Consider the following 20,614-nt stretch of genomic DNA (forward strand, 5'->3'; position numbering starts at 1 on the left):
TAAATTTATAAAAAAAAAAAAAAAGATAATTAACGAGAACCTACTGTATAGTACAGGGAACTGTACTCAATGCTCTGTGGTGACCTAAATGGGAAGGAAATCCAAGGAAGAGAATATATGTATACGTGTGGCTGATTCACTTTGCTGCACAGCAGAAACAAACACAACATTGTAAAGCAACTATACTCCAATTTAAAAAAAAAAAAAAAAAAAGAACGTTGCAGTCAAATGTCAGCCAGCATTGCAGTCATCTGAAGGCTTGACTGGGGCTGGAAGACTGACTTCCAAGATGGCCCATTCATACGGCTGTTGTCAGAAGGCCTCCGATCCTTGTCTGTCTGACTGTCTTCACAGTGTGGAAGCTGGCTTCCCACAGAGTAAGGGATCCAAGAGAACAACATGGAAGCCATGACACACCACACAGAAGTCAGCCCTATTCAGTGTGAATGCCAGGAGGTAGCAGTGACTGGGGGCTACAAAGGGGAAGCCCAGAAGCCGTGTAGGGGTCTTTGTAGCCGGCCACCATCCTCCTTTCACTTCAGCTATTCCTATTCACCCCAAGAAGAATATCTCATTTCAGAAACCCACAGACAGTGATTTACAAATAATGGGTGGAAGAAGGAGGCGAATATGAAGAAAAAGATGCAAAACAGGCAGGGTAAAGGTCTCCAGTCCAAGGACCAAGTCTGGAGAACTGGAAAAGAGGAAGAGACAACCTTTAGGGAAGGGAGATACAGGCTGCCCCAAGCCCAAGGACAAAGAGTAGTATAAAACGTTAAGTGTTCCCCCTGGGCAGATTTGTGGCTTCTTCCCTTATAAGCCCCAAAGAAAGTCTAACAAGCCAGTTCAGCCCAGCTTGTCAGTCATTGCTCCAAACTCAAACTGGGGGCTTCCCTGGTGGCGCAGTGGTTGAGAATCCACCTGCCAATGCAGGGGACACAGGTTCGAGCCCTGGTCCGGGAAGATCCCATATGCCGTGGAGCAACTAAGCCCGTGTGCCACAATCACTGAGTCTGCGCTCTAGAGCCCGTGATATACAACTACTGAGCCCGCGCGCCTAGAGCCCGCACACTGCAACGAGAAGCCATTGCAATAAGAAGCCCGCGCACCGCAACGAATAGTAGCCCCCACTTGCTGCAACTACAGAAAGCCCGTGTGCAGCAACCAAGACCCAACACAGCCAAAAATAAATAAATTTATTAAAAAACAAAACAAAACGAAAAAACAAAAACTGGGCCCGAGAACTGGGACCCAGGAGTCCAGGCTGCTGCCAAGCTGTTACGTATGGGCTGAGTTGTGTTCCCCTCAAAACTCACATGTGAAGCCCTAACCTCTCTGTACCTCAGTATGTGACCGAATTTGCAGACAGGGCCTTTAAAGAAGTGATTAAGTTCAAACTGGGCCGTGAGGGTGGGCCTTAACCCAATCTGACTGGCGTCCTCTTAAGAAGAGGGCCTTTGGACAAACAGAGATACCGAGGGCACACAGAGAGAGGGAAGGCCATGTGAGGAGAGAGCAAAAAGGCAGCCGTCTGCAAGCCAAGGAGCGAGGCCTCAGGAGAAACGCAACCTGCCAACACCTTGATCTTGGACTGCCGGCCTCCAGAACTGTGAGAAAATCATTTTCTGTTGTGTAAGCCACCATTCTGTGATGTGTTTTCATGGCAGCCCGAGCAGACTGAAACATGAGCTGTGACTGTCCAGCGAGCCAGCTCCTAACCTCTGCTGTGTGCTGTGGTGTCAGAACCATGCGTGAGGCCTTCCTTTCCAGCGCCAGGGAGGTGAGGGGGCTGGGTGACCCTGGCCAACTGGTAAGGATGGGCCTGGCGTGGAGTCATAAATGCACCTATGCACCCAGAGGCTCTGTGTCCATTCTTGGGTCCTTTCACAGGTTTCCGATGGGCCCCAGGCCTCCTGCTCCTCCCCTCTGAGGGCAGGTCCCACGAGTACAGTTCCTGTGGCCACCTCTGCTGTCCTGCACACCTTCTCTCTAGCTGGAAAGCACCTTCTGTATTCGCTCCCGCACTTCCTTTGGTCCCAAGGACAACATCATCTCAGCTACAGGAGGTCCTTGCTAAGAACAAAAAGAGAAAACATTGCCTTAAGATGCCTGAGGAGTGAACACCCAGCCTTGGTCTGCAGAAGTTACACCCCAGGCCAACCCCAGCACTGCTGCCTGCATCCCAAGGAGCAGAGTTTGCATTTTACGGGCTCTAATTTCTAAGGATGGGTCCCAGAAGCCTGCTCTTGCTGGGTTGGTATGTCCATTAGCCCCAGTCAACCGCCAGCTCCATGAAGGCAGGGAGCACACGTGTTTCACTCACTACCGTATCCACTGTACCTAGCATGGTGCTTACACATAGTAGGTACTCAGTAGGTACTGTCTGTTGAATGACTGAATGAGGGGGGTGGTCATGTTTCATTCATCTTTGCAGCCCCCAAACTGAGCTTAGTGCTGCCGGTGAATGTTAGCTGAGTGGATAAATGAGGGCTCCAGGGCACAGTCCAGCCACCCGCCTCACCAGCTGTCCACTGAGAGCCACTCGGAGGAGCTTCATCACGTTACTGTGTTTGGTGCCTTCCAGACCTTCTGACAGCTTCTTCAGTTCTCCGTTCAGCATGTCCTGAGTTAAACTCATACCGGGTCCTTCTAAAAGCCTAGAAGAGGGCCAGTCTATAAGGGGCCAGCATGGGCCAATGGCAAGTGGGTGGAAGGGGGGACTTCAGAAGATCATCCATCAGCTACAATATACATTAACAGCACAACCAATGTTCAAGCCTGCCTTGGGGGTGGGGGGATATCTATTACCCCCATCCCCATCCTAGCTGGGGAAGAAACAACCACCAAGAAGAGACTACAAACACAGAGAATCCAAGCAAGTGGGCATAAAATAGGGAAACTAAGAGGATTTACTGATTACTACCTGTGTCATGTAATCTTCATGCCTCAGTTTTCTCACCTGTAAAGTGGGAATAATAATAGTGTCTGCACCTCACAGGGCTATGGTGGGGCTAAGTTAAAACTTGTAAAGCACTAAGTACATTGCCTGAACAGATGGTAAGTACTTGAAAGTATGAGCTCTTATATTTCAATAAAAAGTTAAATATTAGCTAATATTTATTACATCCAAGAGCTCAGAGACATTGCAAGAGGATCTGAAAAGAAACTTAGGATTGGGTTACACATAGGATGGAAGAATGAAGCCCTCTGGGAAATGATCTGAAACACAGCTTCAAGACTTCCGGGGGATGTAGCAGAGAAGAGCAGAAAGAAGGAAATCAGGAGACCCCAGCTCCAGTAATGTCCCAACTTGCCACAACCATTCTTTGCCCACAAATGAAACACTTAAGGAACTACAACAGGCCAGCAACCATTCCCCACTTTCCTGGCAGTCCAGCTGAGACCCTCTCCACAAAGCATGTTTGAGCTCAAGAGAAAGTCCCCAATTAGTCAGAGCGGGACCTGCAAAAACTTCGTCCCAGCCCTGATTCTGAGTTAGAGCAAGAGCCGGGAGCAGGGCAGGGGGAGTCATTCCACACGGAGGAGGGACCGAGGCTGGAGATCTTCACCAGTGCAGATGATCCTCGACGCCACCTCTGACACCGCCTGCTCCCGAAAGGGCCCAGACACTCCATTCCCCACATCGGCTCAGTGTGGAGGGCTACCGGCTCAGGGACTGGGTTCAAGAGGAATTGGAACAAAGAGCCTTTTAGTGCAGATTTCCTTACTCACTCCAGTACTTGAGCAATTCAGTTTCAATCTGAGAAACACAATCATTCTTATTGCATCTTAAAACTGGACCACATGATTGCTGCTATTTATGAAATGGAGAAGAGGAAATATTGAAAATATAAAATGTAATGTGGTTTGCAGCAACATGGATGGACCTAGAGATTATCATACGAAGTGAAGTAAGTCAGAAAGAGACAAATACCATTTGATATCACTTATATGTGGAATCTAAAATATGACACAAATGAACATATCTACGAACCAGAAACAGACTCACAGACATAGAGAACAGACCAAGGGTTGGCGGGGTGGGGGGAGGGAAGGACTGGGAGTTTAGGACTAGCAGATGCAAACCATTATATATAAAATGGATAAACAACAAGGTCCTACCAGAGAGCACAGGAAACTATAGTCAATATCCTGTGATAAACCATAATGGAAAAGACTATGAAAAAGAGTATGTATAACTGAATCACTTTGCTATATAGCAGAAATTAACACAACATTGTAAATCAACTATACTTCAAAAAAAAATAAATGTAATGTGGGAAAAACCAGACACACTCCTCAATGTCACTGTGGGGAAGCAGGCTGCCAAGGAGCTGGTGAAAGAGTGACAGGCCCCAGGCAGCAAACACTGGCAGCCAGGACACGTTAGAGCTGCTCCAGGCCTTGGCGTGGGCACAGAGGGACTTACAGAGATCCAGCAGCTTCTAAATATTTGGGCGTCAGCTTTCCTGCCTTCAGTGGGAGCCCCAGAGGGTCTCTAAAATCTAATCCTATGGCAGGGGTGGGGAGGTAAGACATTAGCCCGGTAAACTAGAACTGACAGCCTCATGTGGAATGTCCTAACTTAAGGGAGTATTATTAATAATACCTCTTGGGAATTTATCCTGGAGATTTACTTGTAAAGGTGCTTAATGATGTCTATTCAAGGTTACTCACTGTGGCACTGTTTGTAACCGCAAAATTTGGAAGCAATCCAAATGTCCATCAATAGGAGATGAATTATATAAATCATGGTAAAGTGGTATAAGAAGGGAATAGCTGTAGCTGAGAAAAGAATGAGGATGCTCTTTTAAGCCCTGGACAGATCTAAAGATAAACTGTTAAGGGAAAAACAAACAAACAAGCAAAAAAACGCATAAAGACACTTAGGGAAATACAGCCATTATTTTGTAAACTTTAAATGAAGTATAATCTATAAAAATACTGAATCACTATGTTGTACATTTGAAACTAACATAATGTTATAAATCAACTATACTTCACTAAAAAAATAAAAATAAAACAAAAATCCCACCCAAAGACAACAGTGTTATTGTATCGTACTTTTTTTTTTTTTTTTTTTTTGGCCGCACTGCTTGGCTTGCAGGATCTTAGTTCCCCATCAAGGACTGAACCCAGGCCCTTGGCAGTGAAAGCACGGAGTCCTAACCACTGGACCACCAGGGAATTCCCTGTATTGTACCTTTTGTGTAAAAAAGCTGAAAAATAAGGATTACTTAGATATAATTATGAATAGTACTAACATCCAGAGAGGGTTCTGGAATGGGGCAGACAGGGGACAAGGATGAAAAATGGGACTCCTGATATATACCTTTTAAAATAATTTCTAGGTTTTAAACCTAGAGGTTCAAGAGGTTTGAATGTATTAATAACAATTAAGTTTTAAATTCAAAAAACTGGAAGAATGGAGTTGTATACACATATCCTTGAATACACAGACATTTCACAAAGGAAACTGCTGTTTGGGACTGCCTTTCTGTTGGGGGCTGAGTAGGAGGAAAGACTTATTTTTTGCTTAAAACCCTCTTGTACCATTTGCATTTTTGCCACATTACTTGTATTCTTATCTAGCCGAAATGTTACGTTTTAATAACACAGTGATGGCTGCTTGTTATCAGGGGCTGTCCAAGTACTTTACACCAAGGATAAGCAATAGAGAATATGATTGGACATACGGTCTCTCACTCCAGCCAGCTTGAGTCTCAATCTCTGCTCCTTCGATTTACTAGCTGTATTATTTTAGACAAGTTACTTAACCTCTTTGTGCCTTGATTTCCTCACCTGTTAAAATGGGGATAACAACAGTAGTTCCTTTATTAGGTCGCTGTGAATTCAAGTGTATACACACACACATAGCATGCACACATATCCGTGTACACATCTAACGTATATGATATATAACATAGCACGCTGTAGGCACGTGTGTAAGCAAACCCACACGAGTGTTTGCTATTATTATCCAATTTAATCTTTATAACTCTCTCCACAGGCCCTAACTCTCCCTGTGGAACTACCCGGCTCCATCCTCAGCCCATGTGCTTTGGCGGTGGGGGCGGGGGGGGTGTCCACTCAGGGTCCCACGTATGACCTAACCTAAGCCGGTCAGCACATCACATTCTCCAGGCCTCAGTGACTAGTTCAGAGACAGAAAAACCAGGCCGATCAGGCCCCATCAGAGTGAATCTCAGGACACAGCTGGAGTCGGAGGCTAAGGTTTTGCTGTCTTACCACCACAGTGGAGACTGTGAGAGAGGCTGCTTTTGACCCCCGGTATCCTTTCTCCCTCTCATGTGTACTGACACAATTTTCAGCTGGGCACCTGGCCCCCAAGGTAAAAACTACATTTTCCAGACTTCCTTGTAGCTTGGAGTGGCCGTAAGACAGGCGTTCGGGCCAGCGGGATGCGGGTGGAAACGAGTGTGTCACTTTTAAGTCAAGTCCCTAAGGGGGAGGAGTATCCCGTCCCCCTCTCCCTTTCCTCCTTCCTCCCCTGGCTGAATCGTGAGCCACCACGGACCACGGGGACAAGAGCAAAACCCAGGGATGACAGGGCCCTGGAGATGTGGAGAAAGCTGTTCAGCCCCAAACTGGCTGCTGTGGATGCAGGTAAGGGAGAAAGGCGCTTGTCTTGTCTGGTAGAGCATCCCACGCTCCATCTACCCGATACAGACCCCCTGCAGAAGGAGTAGTGGGCGTAGAGGAGTGTGGGGGAGAAAGTCAAAGGGACAGAGGGAGAAATTAGGTCTTGGTGCCATATTTTTGGCCCCTGCTTTAAGCTGGACCTCAAGGTGGCCCTTTTCCTAGCCTCTGCAATTACATACACCAATCATTCCCCCCTTGCTTAAGCCCATTTTGGTTGCACTTTGTGCCCTTGTAATCTGGAGAGTTCTGCTACTGTTAAAATAAGACCTAGTATCATCTCCACCCTATAGGTGAGGAAATGGAAGCTCAAGGACGTGCAGTCACTTGGACAAATTGAAGCCCCCTGGGCAGGTGAACTAACTGGGCCAGTGAGGGGTGGGGCGGGAACGGAACCCGGGTGGGTCCAATCCCAGCGCCAGACCACCGCCTCTTCCCGGGAGAGCCCGGGCTCCTCAGGGTCAGCCCTTCCACCAAGAGAGCCGTGGGTGATCGTCTCACCGAGAACCTCTCACTAGCTCTGGGGCTGTACCGCAGGCCTGACAGCCGAGCCCTGGAGTGAAGGGGGCCCTGGTGGGGACAGAGGGAAGGGAGGTGCAGAACCCTGAGTGCAGCCTGCGGACACTCACCCCAGCACACGCTTGGCAATGATGTCCACCTTCTCCGAGACGGCGCCCAGCTGCGCTCGACCCACAGCAGGGCGAGTCCACAGGTAGGAGTGCGCTGGGGAGACCAAATCCTGCAGGCGGCAGATGTGACCCTGGGGGAAGAGACGGTCACTGAACGCACTGGGATGGGGCTCTGACGCAGCGGGAGGGGGAGGAGTGGGGCGCCACCCGCTCCCTGGGTCCCCCCGAGCACCCGACACCACACCTGTCTCAGCAGGATGATCCTCTCCACGTAGGCCGCGTCCAGCACATGCCTGTCTTGCAGCTGGCTCCCGAAAGCCTCCTCCACGAGAGCCTGTAGCTTCCCCACCAGCTGGCGTCTCTGGGTCTCATCGCTCACCAGCCGGCGGAGGTGCAGCCTGCCGGGGAAGCCAAGGGACCGTCCTGCCGCGGGCATCTCCAGCCCAGACCACCCTCTTCCCCAGGGGAGTGGGTGGGGTTTGAAGAATGACACCTTCCGGCTGGAGCAGAGAGGAGGGTGCCGAAGGTCTGCCCGTCCCTCTGCTCGCCAGGGCCTCTCACCTGGCCCGCCGCCCTCCTCTGAGCTACCTGCCTGGCCTCGACAGGCACCTGAGTTTACAAAGCAGAACCTGGGGGTGCCTGCCTCCTCACAGAGTTCGAAGTGTGGGGCTCTGGAGCAAAAGGGCAGAGGTCGAGAATATGGATTTCTGGGATTCAAAGCCATGTCCAGACGGCACAGTTCTTTGAATTCACGGCTCACAGTTAAAAAGCTCAAGTTTTCCTGTCAGGTCAAATTTTCCCCTTTTCAGAATTCTTCTAACCGCCTTGTTCCCTCCTTCAGAAGCAGCAAAGCCTCTAAGACTCCAAGCCTCAAACCAGGCCCTGTCAGTCCCGTCTCTGGGGTGCCATCACCCTGTCCCCAGCAGGAGTGGAGGGACCCAAGAGAGTAAGCAGCGAGGGGCCGAGGGCCATTCTGTAGGCGCCTGGCCCCCTGTCCCTGACGTAGAAGAAGGGCAGGCAGCAAGGGACTGCTGACCACCTCATGGGCTCTGAGACTGCACAGGCCTGTGGGTGAAGCCAGCCTTGCCAGATGTCTGCAGCAAGTGACACAACCATTTGGAGCTCAGGGTGCTCATCTGTTACTGTGGGAACAACGGGGCCTCGCTCACAGGGCGCTGGGCAGAGTAAACGAGGAGCTGTGTGTCAAGCACCGAGCACAAGGCCTGCGTTACTGCCACCGCCGGCAGCTGGAGACGGGCAGGGGGTCTGAACAGAGGCTGGAAGGATGAGACCCTCTGGGAAGCAATCTGGAGCACTCACTGGCCCAAAAACATCACTTTCTAAAACGAACGAAGAGAAATCACATGAAACTGGTACTGAAACTGTTCATAGCACCTCCTTAGTAGTTAGATGAGACAGTGGGAAGAAAGAAATCAGGCTTGAGAGAGTCCACGGCCTGGGACGTAGTGAGTGCTAGATAAATGTTAGTTACTATCACTACCTCCACCACACCACTAGCACTGCTACGACAACTACTATCTTTACGACTGTTACTGAAATAATCATACCAGTGGCTTGATAACAGAAACACCTAAAGAGAACAGCTTCGACTGCACAAAAACTGAGGGCATCTATCCCAAGTAAAAGCCCACCGCCGTCTCCCTCTGGCTCCCCCTCATGCTTTGGGGAGGACTGGAATGGGTCACAAAGTATCTCCCCTGTTCCGACTCTATTTCTCCCAGGGATATCGCTTTCTCCGTGATAAGAAAGGCAGAGAACAGGCTGCATTCAATGTGCACGCTGTTTGCTCCTGAATGCCCCACTCAAGAGATGCCCACTCACAGTGGTTAAGAATCTGCCTGCCAACGCAGGGGACACGGGTTCGAGCCCTGGTCCGGGAAGATCCCACATGCCAGGGAGCAACTAAGCCCGTGCGCCACAACTACTGAGCCTGCACTCTAGAGCCCGTGTGCCACAACTACTGAAGCCCATGCGCCTAGAGCCCATGCTCCACAACAAGAGAAGCCACCGCAATGAGAAGCCCGCGCACCGCAACAAAGACCCAACGTAGCCAAAAATAAATAAATAAAAATAAAATAAAATAAAAAAAAGATGCCCACCATTACTGTGTGAACTTGAACTTGGGCTGGTTATTCAACTTCCTGACATCTTGCTCTCCTCATATGCACAATAGGGCAAAATCATACAACTGACCTTAGGTCTGATGAGGGGAGTACATGAAGTAACATCCTTGACAAACCCGCAGTCGATGTGAATCCCCTGGGCTCATGCCAGTAAAGCACCGAGAAGAGCCTGCCCCCAAACCAAGGCTCGAGAAAAGGCATCAAAGAGTCCCGGGCCCCTAAGTACAGACCTGTCCTCTGGCTTTCCCTCTAATGCCCTTAGCCTGAGACATGGCAACAGTGACCTGAACTGTAACTGTGGCTGGAGGTTTCGCAGGGAAGAACTACTTGAAATGTAAAACAGACGCCATGAGACAGCACTCAATTACTGTGTTGGCTGGGTGGGGGAGGGGCTGAGCAGGAATAATGGTGACTACAAAAACCGTACCTGCCATTTTACTGAGCACTTTCTATGTGCAAAATAATTTGAGGCTTAATTTAACTGAACAATCGCCTAAGGTGAGTTCTGTTATTAGCCCCATTTTAGAGAAGAGAAGACAGAGGCTTGAGGTTAGGTGACTCACCTGTGGTCACATGGCACTAGACACCTGAGCCCACAGTCAAAATCAAGCGTGTGTAACTCCAGAGCCCACTAGACCCTCCACCGTGGGGACCCAGCATCAGTAGGTGAGCCCTTTTCTCCTGGGGGTGCTCCAGATTCCCCACTCACCTGTTGAATTCTGGGAGCTTCTCCAGGTCCAGCAGAGCCGAGTGGCAGGTGACCCGGGTCAGGTCAAACTGTGTGATCAGCTCTGGCAAGGTCCTGCCCATCTGGTTCTCTGCAAGTGAGGCAGGCCCAGCTGCTCAGCACCCACCCCCCACCCGGCCATTCCACTTTCAATCACCAGGGAGGCTGCCCTAACAGATTCTCGACTTCTAGTTATTTTATATATCAAGGTCCCGAGTGAGCTTTCATTTGCAGAAAGGGTTCTGTCACTAAAGAAAAAAAAGCTTGACAACAATCCGGCTACATCAAGCCTCATCGCCCTCAAAGACACGAGCTGCAAGAAGGGCCTGCTCACCGCCTGGCTGCGCCCCAGGGATCCTGGCCCGACTGGTTCTGGATGGGGTCTGAGCACGACTGTGTTTTACAAGCTTCCCGGTGGATTCCAAAGTGCAGCCAGAGTGAGGAGAGCTGAGCCGGGAGCTGCTTCTCACGAGCAGTGGCCCCATCCCACGCAGTCAGTGGGCATCCTGGTTAGGCTTGAGCCTCTGCCATGGCCCTCACCAGCTGTGTGACTTCGGCAAGTTACTCAATCTCTCTGAGCCTCACAAGCTTCTAACAAACAGTGCGGATAATAAATACCCCTCAAGGATATTTTAAGGCTTAAATGAGATACGAGCAGAAAAAGCAGGAAGCAGACTATGGTCACATTTTCAGAAATCGCCCCCCCTCCAAAAGGTCATCCTATTTTGTGCATCATCAAGATGTGGGCCCTAAGTCTTTGGTCAGCTTGAAATAAACTAGGGTCATAGTAATACTAGTAATACTGTCAGAGTACCTACTTGCACTACTATTAATAATGTAATTACAATAATCACATGATCTGTAATTTTTGTGCTATTGTGTGGCAGATACTGTGCTGGTGCCTCATAGTCAGGAGCTCAGTGAACCCTAACTTAACCCTGTGAGGTAGACACTTAGCCCATTCTACAGATAAGGCAACCGAGGCTCACAGATCATAAGATCCTTGAGGGCAGGGATTACATCTACCTTGTTCACCATTGTAGCCCCAACCACGTAACACGGTGTCTGGCTCAATAAACACTTGTCAAATAAGAGAAGGAACTTGTATAAGATCACACAGCCAGTGGGCGGCACAGCTGGGACTGAAGGCCAGGTGGCATGACCCAAGGCCCCGGCTCTTCACTGCTATGGTCCCACCAGGACCTCTTGGGGAGTGGGTACCTGCAAACCCTGAGCCGCAGCTGGTGATGATATCGAGCAAGGCATCCGGCAGGAAGCCGGCGGCAGCAAAATGCTCCAGGAAGATGTCCCCTTGCCTCTTGGACAGCTTGCTGCCATCCCTGTTGAGGAGCAGGGGCAGGTGGGCAAAGAGCGGGGGCTGCCAGCCCAGGGCCTGGTAGAGGAGCAGATGCTTGGAGGTGGAGACCAGCCACTCGGAGCCCCGCAGCACGTGGCTGATGCCCATGTGGTGGTCGTCCACCACGCAGGCCAGGTGGTAGGTGGGGAAGCCATCGCTCTTCAGGATGACTGGGTCCCCCTCCACACTGGCCACCTCATGACGATTCCAGCCGTACACCAAGTCCTGGAAGGCTGGCGCCTCCCCCTCCAGGTGGAAGCGGATGGCAGGCTTGGGGTCCTTGGCCAGCTTCTGGGCCACCTGCGCCTCGCTCAGGCTCCGGCACCGATTGTCATACCTGTTAGGAAGCAGAGCAGCACAGTAACTAAGAGTTACTAAGAGTACTGGTGACGGGCGTGAGCCCTACCCTTGCCTCTGATAACTGTATGACCTTGGGCAAGTCATTTACCTCTTACAGCTGTCTCCTCAGTCTTGAATGGGGATAATAAGGTTATTGTGTGGGAGAACTAAGTGAGATAACATAGCACAGCAGTCACAAGCCTGTTTCCCTTCTTCCTTGCTAATGAGGAAACGTCAAATGTCACCCAAGGGGGTGAATCATGACTGGTTTTGCCAAGCATGCAATCTCATTCCCCTAAAGCACTGACCCATCACTGAGATTCAAAAAAAAGTATGCTTGTGGGGTAGCGGAAGATGAAGGTTCTGGGAAAGATTTTCTCTCTAAGTGAGAGGAGAGCGAGCCACAAGGTGCTGCAGCCACTTGGAACTGATGGGGGAGGGGGGCGGCAAGGGAGGCAGAAACAGGCCAAAATAGAGTCCCGCCTTCTCAAAGCTGCTGGCTTCATCCTGGAGTCACCCACCTGCAGACTTCTGCAGAAAGAGAAGATGAATGTCTATGTGGTTTATGCTTTGGCTACTCAAAGTGTGGTCTGTGGACCTCCAGCGTCAGCCTCACTTGTCAGAAATGCAGCATCTCAGGACCTGCTGGACCCACCCTGGACCTGCTAACTCAGAAGCTGCCCGCTAACTAGACCCTCAGGTGATTCTTCTGCACATTAAAGTATGAGAAGCTCTGGTTTGTCCCTTTTAAACAGAGTATTTGTTACTTGCTCCCAAAAGCGTCCTAACTGATACACAAATGTAACACTTGTAAGTACCATCCTTGACACTGAGCTAAATGTTCAATCATAAATGGCTGTATGGGACTTCCCTGGTGGCGCAGTGGTTAAGAATCCACCTGCCAATGCAGGGGACACGGGTTCGAGCCCTGGTCCGGGAAGATCCCACATGCCAGGGAGCAACTAAGCCCGTGCGCCACAACTACTGAGCCTGCGCTCTAGAGCCTGCGAGGCACAACTACTGAGCCCGTGTGCCGCAACTGGAGCTCACGCGCCTAGAGCCCGTGCTCCGCAACAAGAGAAGCCACCGCAATGAGAAGCCCGCGCACCACAATGAAGAGTAGCCCCCGCTCGCCACAACTAGAGAAAGCCCGCACGCAGCAAAGAAGACCCAATGCAGCCAAAAATAAATAAATAAATTTATAAAAATAAATAAATGTATAAAATAAATAAATAAATAAATGGCTGTATGGATCCAGGATAGGGCATGATCGTAATTTTAAAAAATAATCTTCTGTCAATGGGCAAGTAGACCGTTTATGATTAAAAAAGCAATGCTGCAGCGGATGGCGTGACCTTGTACGAACATCCAAGCCCTTGTCCAAACAGTTCACTGAAACTGGAACTTGAATGTTATGATGCTGATGGGAGTACAAGCTAGTAGAGGCCCACTAGACAGTATCTATCAAAGCTGTAAATTGACCTGCAATTCCAAGTCTAGGGAGGTAATCCAACAAACACATTGCACACGTGCCAAATGATGTACGTCCACATTATTCATCACCGCTCTCTTTTTTTAGTAACAAAAGATTAGAGATAACGTAAATGTTCATTAGAAAGGAACTGATCAAGTGAGTGATGATACAGCCCTGTGATGGAATACCATGCAAGCAGAGGAGAAGTTATGGACTCATACAGACCGATCCTCAGGACGGTAAGTGGGATCTGTAAACCGCATGACACGTATCCTGTGGGCTACCATCTGAGCGGGGAAGAAGAGAGCCAATATGCGTTCCTCAGTGCGTGCACTGCGTGCCTCTGGAGGAGAGACACGAAAGCTCTAACACCAACTGTCTCGGAGAGGGAATCGGCGAGCGAGAGCTAGGGTTGGGAGACATCTTTGCACATACATCTTTCTGGACATGAGACAACTTTTACTGATTCAAAATAAGAAATAATTTAAATGACTTTACATGCCTGAGGCCCAATGCGGCAGGCAGAGCTAGCACGGCCCCAGTGATCCCCGCCTCGTGGTGTTTTTCCCCTGTGTCCTCCCCGCCCTTGAGCGTGGGCTGGACCTAGTGACTTCCTTCTGACACACAGAGCACGACACAGCCATGAGATGTCACTTCCCCAATTAGGTTATGCAGAAGCTGCAGCTTCCACCTTCCTCGCTCTCCCCTGCCTTCTCCCTGGCTCACCCTGAGGAAGGCCAGCTGCCAAGCTGTGAGCTGCCCTGTGGAGAGGCCCACATGGCCAGGAACACATGCCTCCAGGCAACAGCCTCGGAGAGGGATGGAGGCAGATCCTTTGAGAGTCCAGCCTCGAGGTAACTGCAAGCCTGGCCAAGACCTTGATGCAGCTTTGAGAGCAACCCTGGGCCAAAGGAGCCAGCTAAGCGGTGCCCAAACCTGACCCACAGAAACCCTGAGATAAGCCAGTTGGGGATAATCTGTTACACAGCAAGAGCTAACGAACACATCCACCCCCGGGGAGGCACCCTGACAGGCTGGGGCTCTCACCGGGGTGTCTGGCGGTTCCTTAGGGCCTCCCTCTTCAGGAGCTCCAGCCGCTGGGGTGAGCAGAAACACGGGTACGCAGCGCCGCTCTTCAGCAGAGCTTCGGTGGCCTGGGCGTAGAGCGCAAGTCGCTGAGACTGCAGGTAGGGCCCCGCAGGACCTCCCCGGCGGGGGCTCTCGTCAGGGGGGATGCCTACAACACAGGCCGAGAATAATCACCGAACGGTAATAACTACGACACACAGGACGCTGGTTCCCAGGCACTGTTATAAGCGCTTTACACATACAGCAAAGCTCCTAACCCTCATGACAATCCATGCGGCTGTTACTCTTATGATTTCCCTTTTCCAGATGGAGAGTTAAAGCACAGACAGGTTAACGCTCAAGGTCATGTGGCTGGTGGACAAGGAGTCGGATGGAGGTGCACTGGCTCCACGGTCCACGCCCTTACAGGCACGTCCTCTCCCTCCATGCTCGCCCCAGGGAGGGAGAAGCCAGCCCAGGCCTGGAACAGTGGACTTGGGAGAAGAAGCGTGGTTCAGGGACAGCCCATTCAGCCCGGCTGGACTCCTGGCTCTGCCCCTGACTGGCTGTCACAAGGGACAGTGCCATGCACCTTCCAGGCTGCTTTTATGTTTTGTGATCGCTGTTAAAGCGCAAAGCCACCCCACCCAGTAGGTGCCGTCATTACCCCCATTCAGTAAGGAGGACATGGGGGCATAGAGGGGCTGTGTTACGTCACCTGGCCAAGGACCAAAGCCAGGCTAGCTGGCCCCAAGTCCGCACTCTTAACCACTTGGTGGACTGCCTCCCGCATTCCTTAGCCTTTCTAAGCCTCAGTTTCCTTCTCTGAAAAGTGGAGCTGAGAGTCTACTGTGCAGAGTGACCGAGACGTAAACGCACCAGTGCTTACACAGTGCTTAGCGCAACGGCTTCATGTAGAACAGCTGCAACATATGCTGTTAGATTAAATGTGACCTATTATAAGCGAAACCGCCAACCCCAGGTCCGGTTTCCTCAGGTCACAAAGGATAGATTTAACCTATAAACGCTTCCGGGAGAGGCAGGGTGGACGCAGAAGAGCTGGATGATGGCGTTTCTGCCCTGAAATGGCTTTCGAACGAATCAGGAAGGTGAGGACAGGGCTAACGCTGCACACCCGACGTCACATGAACTCTGGAGGCTGAGGGGCCTGGGCGCAAAGGCACCGGCCAGCTCCGAGGCCAGGCAAGACGCCTATCAGAGCCTCCACTTCCTCCTTTACAAAAGAAGGAAACAAACATTTACTTTCTCCCGAGGGTCATCACGAGGCTCGAACGGGACGGCCTACGGGAAGGGTTCGGCACCTTGCCTGGCACGTCTCAGTGCTCAGTAGGTCCTGGCTGTGACCATCGTTGGTACGGTTGGTATTGGTATTTCTTCATTTGTCAGAGAAGGGGGGTTGGGTTAGGTGCATCTGGGGCTCCTTCCTGATCTACCCTTAATGTGTCCAGCATTTGGAATGCTCCAGGGTTTAAGAGAGACTCCACTAGGAAAACTGAAAACAGATTCACATAAAAAATAGTATGTAAATGTTCATGGCCGTTTTACTCATCATAACCAAAAAGTAGAAACGATCCAAATGCCCAATCACTCACGAATGGTTAAGTAAAAAGTGGTATTTCCATACAATGAATATTGTTTGGTCATAAACGGGAAAGAAGAACCGATTCATGCTACAACATACACGAACCTTATGCTAAGTATAAGCCAGACATAAAATGAAATGTCCCAAATAGGCAAACCACAGAGACAGCAAGTAGGTTAGTGACTGCCAGGGGCAGGAGGGAAGGAGGAATAGGGACTGCCTGGTGCAGGGTTCCGTTTTGGGGTGATGGAAATGTTCTGGAATTAGAGAGTGGTGGTGGATATACAACTCAGTGAATATACTAAAGACCCCTTTGAAATGGTAAATTTCATCCTATGTAAACTACATACCGACGCCCACAGCACGAAGCTCCAGAACTCAGCCACCTGGGGTGTGGATCCCTGCCCTCTGCCTCGCCAGAAGGCTCACACCGCTGTGCCGAGCTGGGGGCTCCACAGGGCAGGACGCACCAGGCAGTCTTGCTCATCACGGTACCCTCGTGCCTAGCACGGTGTAGCAGGTGCTCCACGCCACGTGGCCAGTCACGGGCTCCTGCCAACCTCCCTGTCCTCACGTCTCCAGGTCCTCTGCTTACCTCACCATGCTTGGGCCACACTGGCTTCCTTGCTGCTCCTCAAATACACCCAGCACTAAGCTTCCGCAGGGTCTTTGCATCTGCTATTCCCACTGCTTTGAGCATTCTCCCCCTAGGTAACCACAGGGCCGGCCCCTCACTTTGTGCAACTCTCTGCTCTACCGGCCCCTCCCTGGGGAAGTCCCCCCCCCATCTCCAAGACCTGCTCCCTGCTGGTTCCCTCGCCTGCTACCCTTCTCTCCACATCACTTATCATCATTTAATATTGTAGTAAGAATGAATTCACCTTTTATCTGTCTTCCCCTACTTACTGAGTGCAGGGTCTTGGTTCCATGCTTGAACACTACCACTACCTGGACCACAGTAAGTGATGTTGGTGCATGAAATCATTTATTCAACTAATCTCAACTGAGTTTCTGCTACAACCTTCTGCAGTAGAGGACAGAAATGAAATCAGTTTTTGCCCTTCAGGAACCCAGAATTTAGTTAATGATTTACCTGAGACTAGAATACACATCTCAAGACAGTCTTGGTGTTTTTGGCATTTGCCCTTGGCGAGCTTAAACAGTCATACCTGTTCCAACAGGAAGGCAGCTACTGACCTGGGGAACACACATACAGTCTTCCTTGTCCTCCCTGAGCTTAGCTGGCCTCAGGATTAAACTTCCCATAAAGACACTGACTTAAGAAGCTGCACGTGTTTTGTTTGGCTCATACAATGTGGTTTAAAAAAAAACAAAAAAAAATCTGAGCTCAGATTTAACAATGGGAAGTAGTCATCAAAAACAAAAACAAAAAACCCGGGAGTTCCGGCTCCTCCCGGAAATCAGAAGATTTGACGAGCTGGGCCAGGATTCCCACATCAACAGGGCTGGCGCTTTCTCGGGCTTACCACACCCCTGGAGACTCCCGGTCCATCTTCCACTTGGCCTGTGTTTCCTGCCCGCTCCCAGTAGGAAGTGAGATTCTGAGATAAAAACAAGAATCTCAAAACAGCCTTGGAGCTTTTTATTCCCCCACCCCCCGCCCCGGGAACTTCAGCATCTTTCCAGGTGGAACTTGCCACCCCAGGCAGCACAAATGTACTCATTCCTCCAGGGACTCCGCGTTCTCCACCCTGGGCCACGTGAGAAAACCTCCAGGCTCCTTTCCCTGCTCCCTGCTCCTTCCTGGGAGAAGGGGCCCCTCCCTGCCAGCCTCACCTGCCCACTCCAGCATGTCCTCTATATTCTCCGCTGCCCCAGGCACAAGGCGGGTCTGATCCGTGTCCTCTAGCCTCAGGATGAAGCTCCCTCGGTGCTTCTTGGCAAAGATGTAGTTGTACAAGGCAGTGCGGAGGCCGCCCAGGTGCAAGAAGCCTGGCGGAAGAAGAGAACAGCTCAGACAAGATAGGGAAGACAAGGGGCAAGTAAGTTCTGCTTGTGATACAAGGTCTCAGGGAACATCAAAGTCTAAGAAATGGCGCTACCCTGTTCCATCTCCCCATCAGGCACCCAGGCAGGCAGGTTGCCACAGAAGAGGACTGGGCTGGTTGACTCATTTACCCTCATCCTGGAAGTGGAAGAACACTGAAGTTTTGGAGCATGTCATTGTGTAAAATGGCTCCAAATCTCCCCAACTGCACCCATCATTCTACTTTGACATTTGCCTTAAGGCCAAGTTTCACCCAAAGGAGAAGCAGACAGTTATTCAGTGAAGCCACATCACACGTGCATCTTACGCAAATTCAATGAAGTCCTTGGGCAAAAAAAAAAAATTAATTACTAATTAAATGTACTGTAAAATTACACTTTGCCCGTACCCTCTATGCACTGTACGTGACTATCCACATCGTACGTTTTGAATTTTGTCTACTCGACACTTAAGTGCTGGCTTTAGATACTAACCTAAAGTAATGTTCGATGCCACTGTATTTCTCTTCACCCAAGTTTAAACTCTTAATATTTTACTTTTTCATCATTCCTGACTGAAAAGTTAAAGTGAACAGTTTTCCCAGGGCTGTCATTTCCCCCCTTACCCTTCCTTCTTTGGGCCAGGCTACGGCCCTGTCTCCACAATGGGCTTGTCTGCATCTCCAAGTACAGGAGGCAGCACGGGATAGGAAATGCTTCTCTGGAGTCAGGTAGACTCCAGCTCAACATTGATTATGTATGTGACCTTCAGCTAGTTACAAGGCCACCACAAAACCAGAGGTCCCCGAGATAGAGGACAGGGGTCCAGTAGTTGAAAGCAAGACCTTTTAGATCGAATAGACCTTGATTCAAATTCTGCTACCCCTTGGGCACTCTACTTGACTTTTGTGTGCGTCAGTTTCTTAATTTGTTAGAGAGATTAACAACAAAAAATAGAAACCTTCCTTGCAAGGTTGCTGTGAGGCATAAATGCTGACCAGAGTACCCTATTAATTTTAGTTATTATAATGATCTACATTCTTCTATCTGTAGTCAACAGCCTTTCCAACATGGGCTTTTCCCACAGATCAGCAAGGAAAGGAGAATTAAAATCAGCATAATGGAGTCTTCTGCTTACTAAGTGCTTTCCATGAGTACCAGTCCTTATCCAGTGCCTCAGTTGCATTAGCTCAAACCATGAGGCAGGTACTATTACCAGCCCTGTTTGACAGATGGTAAAACTCAGAGGTTCAGAGAGGTTAAATAATTTTCTCAAGCCACACAGATAGGAAGTGGCAAAGCCAGAAATTTGGGCCCAGACAATCCCAGGCCTTGGCACCCAAACCAGAGCTTGTCTGCAAACTGTTGACAGTTCCCAACCAAGTTGACAGCAATTTGACAGAATAACTTTATATCTTTTGAATTCAATAAAAAGAAATAGTCTCATATTTTGTATGCTTTTACGAGTTTCCTTTTTCTACTAATTTCTTTATATTGATTTTATAAAAGTATTAGTCCATAATTGACTGGAAATCAGAAACCAGTCCTTTCACCAGGGGTGGTTTGAGAAGCATGCTCTACACTATACTGCCTGCCGAGAAAGACCCCTGTCACTCTGTGTAGCTGAGATCTTGCCACAAAGGTAGCTTTGTGACCCTGGAGTTCAGAATGAGAGGCATGCTTGGTGTGAAGAGGGCAAGCAGGTTGCCTTGGTGAGAAAAGAATTTGGGGAACTGGTGCGGAGGCCCTGACAAGATCGCCGCTAGGGTATACAATGGGCCCCTGCCTCACTCTCTGGTTTGCTAGGCTCCAACACTAATCACAGGGCCTTTGTACCTCCAATTTCCTCTGCCCAGAAGGTTCCTTCTATAGGTTTCACATACCTAGCTCCTTCTTGTTATCTGGTTCTCCGATCATATGTCACCTCCTCAGCAAGGCATCCTTGACCATCCTACCCAACCCCCAGTCCCCTACCCTGCTTCATTTTCCACATGACACACGTGACTGTTTAAAACTAGTTATTTTTATACGTGTTTGTTGCAGCCACTACAGTGTAGGCTTCTTGGGAGCGGGGGTCCTACTTTCTCCATGTCCACTGTATCGCAGCGCCTAGAACATTTTGTACTCAATACACATTTACTATATACACAAAGGAAAAAAGGGGCCTAAAGAAATGGTACAGTACAATAAACACGAAATTCCTGGCAATGCGAAAAACTTCCGCTCGTAAACCTATTTCTGCTTCTGTATAATGAGGCCACACTGCCCGCCCAGTCTGACTCCACCGGAAGGGATTCGCTCGGATCGTTCGCGGGGGCGGGCAAGAGACGGTGGGTCTCGGCCTGCAGCGTCACGTCCGCCAAGGTTACCTGTGGGGCTGGGGGCGAACCGCACTCGCACCGCAGCCCCGGCATGAGTGTCCAGGCTGGCCTCGCGCCGTCCCAGGGGGCGGCCCAAGGCCGCCGGGGGCCTCCGGGGATGCAACAACCTCTTCAGGAGCACAGCCATGTGGAGTGGAATCGCACACGTGGGCTTCTCCGTGCATCACTTCCGGGGACTCCTCCCAGCAAATCCGCTTCCGCCACAACAGGCGCAACCCCGCCCCTTAAAGGCGCAGGCCTCCTAGC

The 20,614-nt window shown here is 50.2% G+C and overlaps 1 protein-coding gene across 11 annotated transcripts; it reads right to left on the reverse strand.

Annotated features, from left to right (window-relative positions):
* Window positions 1-1,181: 1,181 nt before the first annotated feature.
* EARS2 (glutamyl-tRNA synthetase 2, mitochondrial) lies at window positions 1,182-20,521 on the reverse strand. 11 transcript variants are annotated; one of them, XR_009497650.1, is made up of 12 exons: window positions 20,357-20,521; window positions 17,799-17,954; window positions 17,489-17,563; window positions 14,378-14,567; window positions 11,382-11,854; window positions 10,143-10,251; window positions 7,534-7,687; window positions 7,290-7,420; window positions 5,697-5,802; window positions 3,570-4,785; window positions 2,924-2,959; window positions 2,573-2,657 (listed from the first exon to the last, which is right to left on the reverse strand). XR_009497650.1 is itself a non-coding variant. In XM_059897667.1 (10 exons), exons 1-10 carry the CDS (start codon window positions 20,493-20,495, stop codon window positions 1,990-1,992), a joined length of 1,647 nt encoding a protein of 548 aa, XP_059753650.1. In that variant the 5' UTR covers window positions 20,496-20,521; the 3' UTR covers window positions 1,182-1,989. The 11 variants fall into 11 exon arrangements, 4 of the variants coding, with proteins under 4 accessions (XP_059753650.1, XP_059753651.1, XP_059753652.1 ...); XR_009497651.1 differs by lacking the exon at window positions 3,570-4,785; XR_009497649.1 differs by having other exon boundaries at window positions 2,924-4,785.
* Window positions 20,522-20,614: the final 93 nt, after the last annotated feature.

Source organism: Balaenoptera ricei, chromosome 15 (genome assembly GCF_028023285.1).
Source record: "Balaenoptera ricei isolate mBalRic1 chromosome 15, mBalRic1.hap2, whole genome shotgun sequence".
NCBI lineage: Eukaryota > Metazoa > Chordata > Mammalia > Artiodactyla > Balaenopteridae > Balaenoptera > Balaenoptera ricei.

Excerpts from the sequence above, each read along its gene's own strand:
- EARS2 (XM_059897667.1), bottom strand. The coding sequence starts at position 20,495 with ATGGCTGTGCTCCTGAAGAGGTTGTTGCATCCCCGGAGGCCCCCGGCG. Across the intron at positions 14,568-17,488 it reads CGGGAGTCTCCAGGGGTGTG|GCATCCCCCCTGACGAGAGC; the intron begins GTAAGCCCGAGA and ends CCTGTGTTGTAG. Across the intron at positions 7,421-7,533 it reads GGATCATCCTGCTGAGACAG|GGTCACATCTGCCGCCTGCA; the intron begins GTGTGGTGTCGG and ends CTCTTCCCCCAG.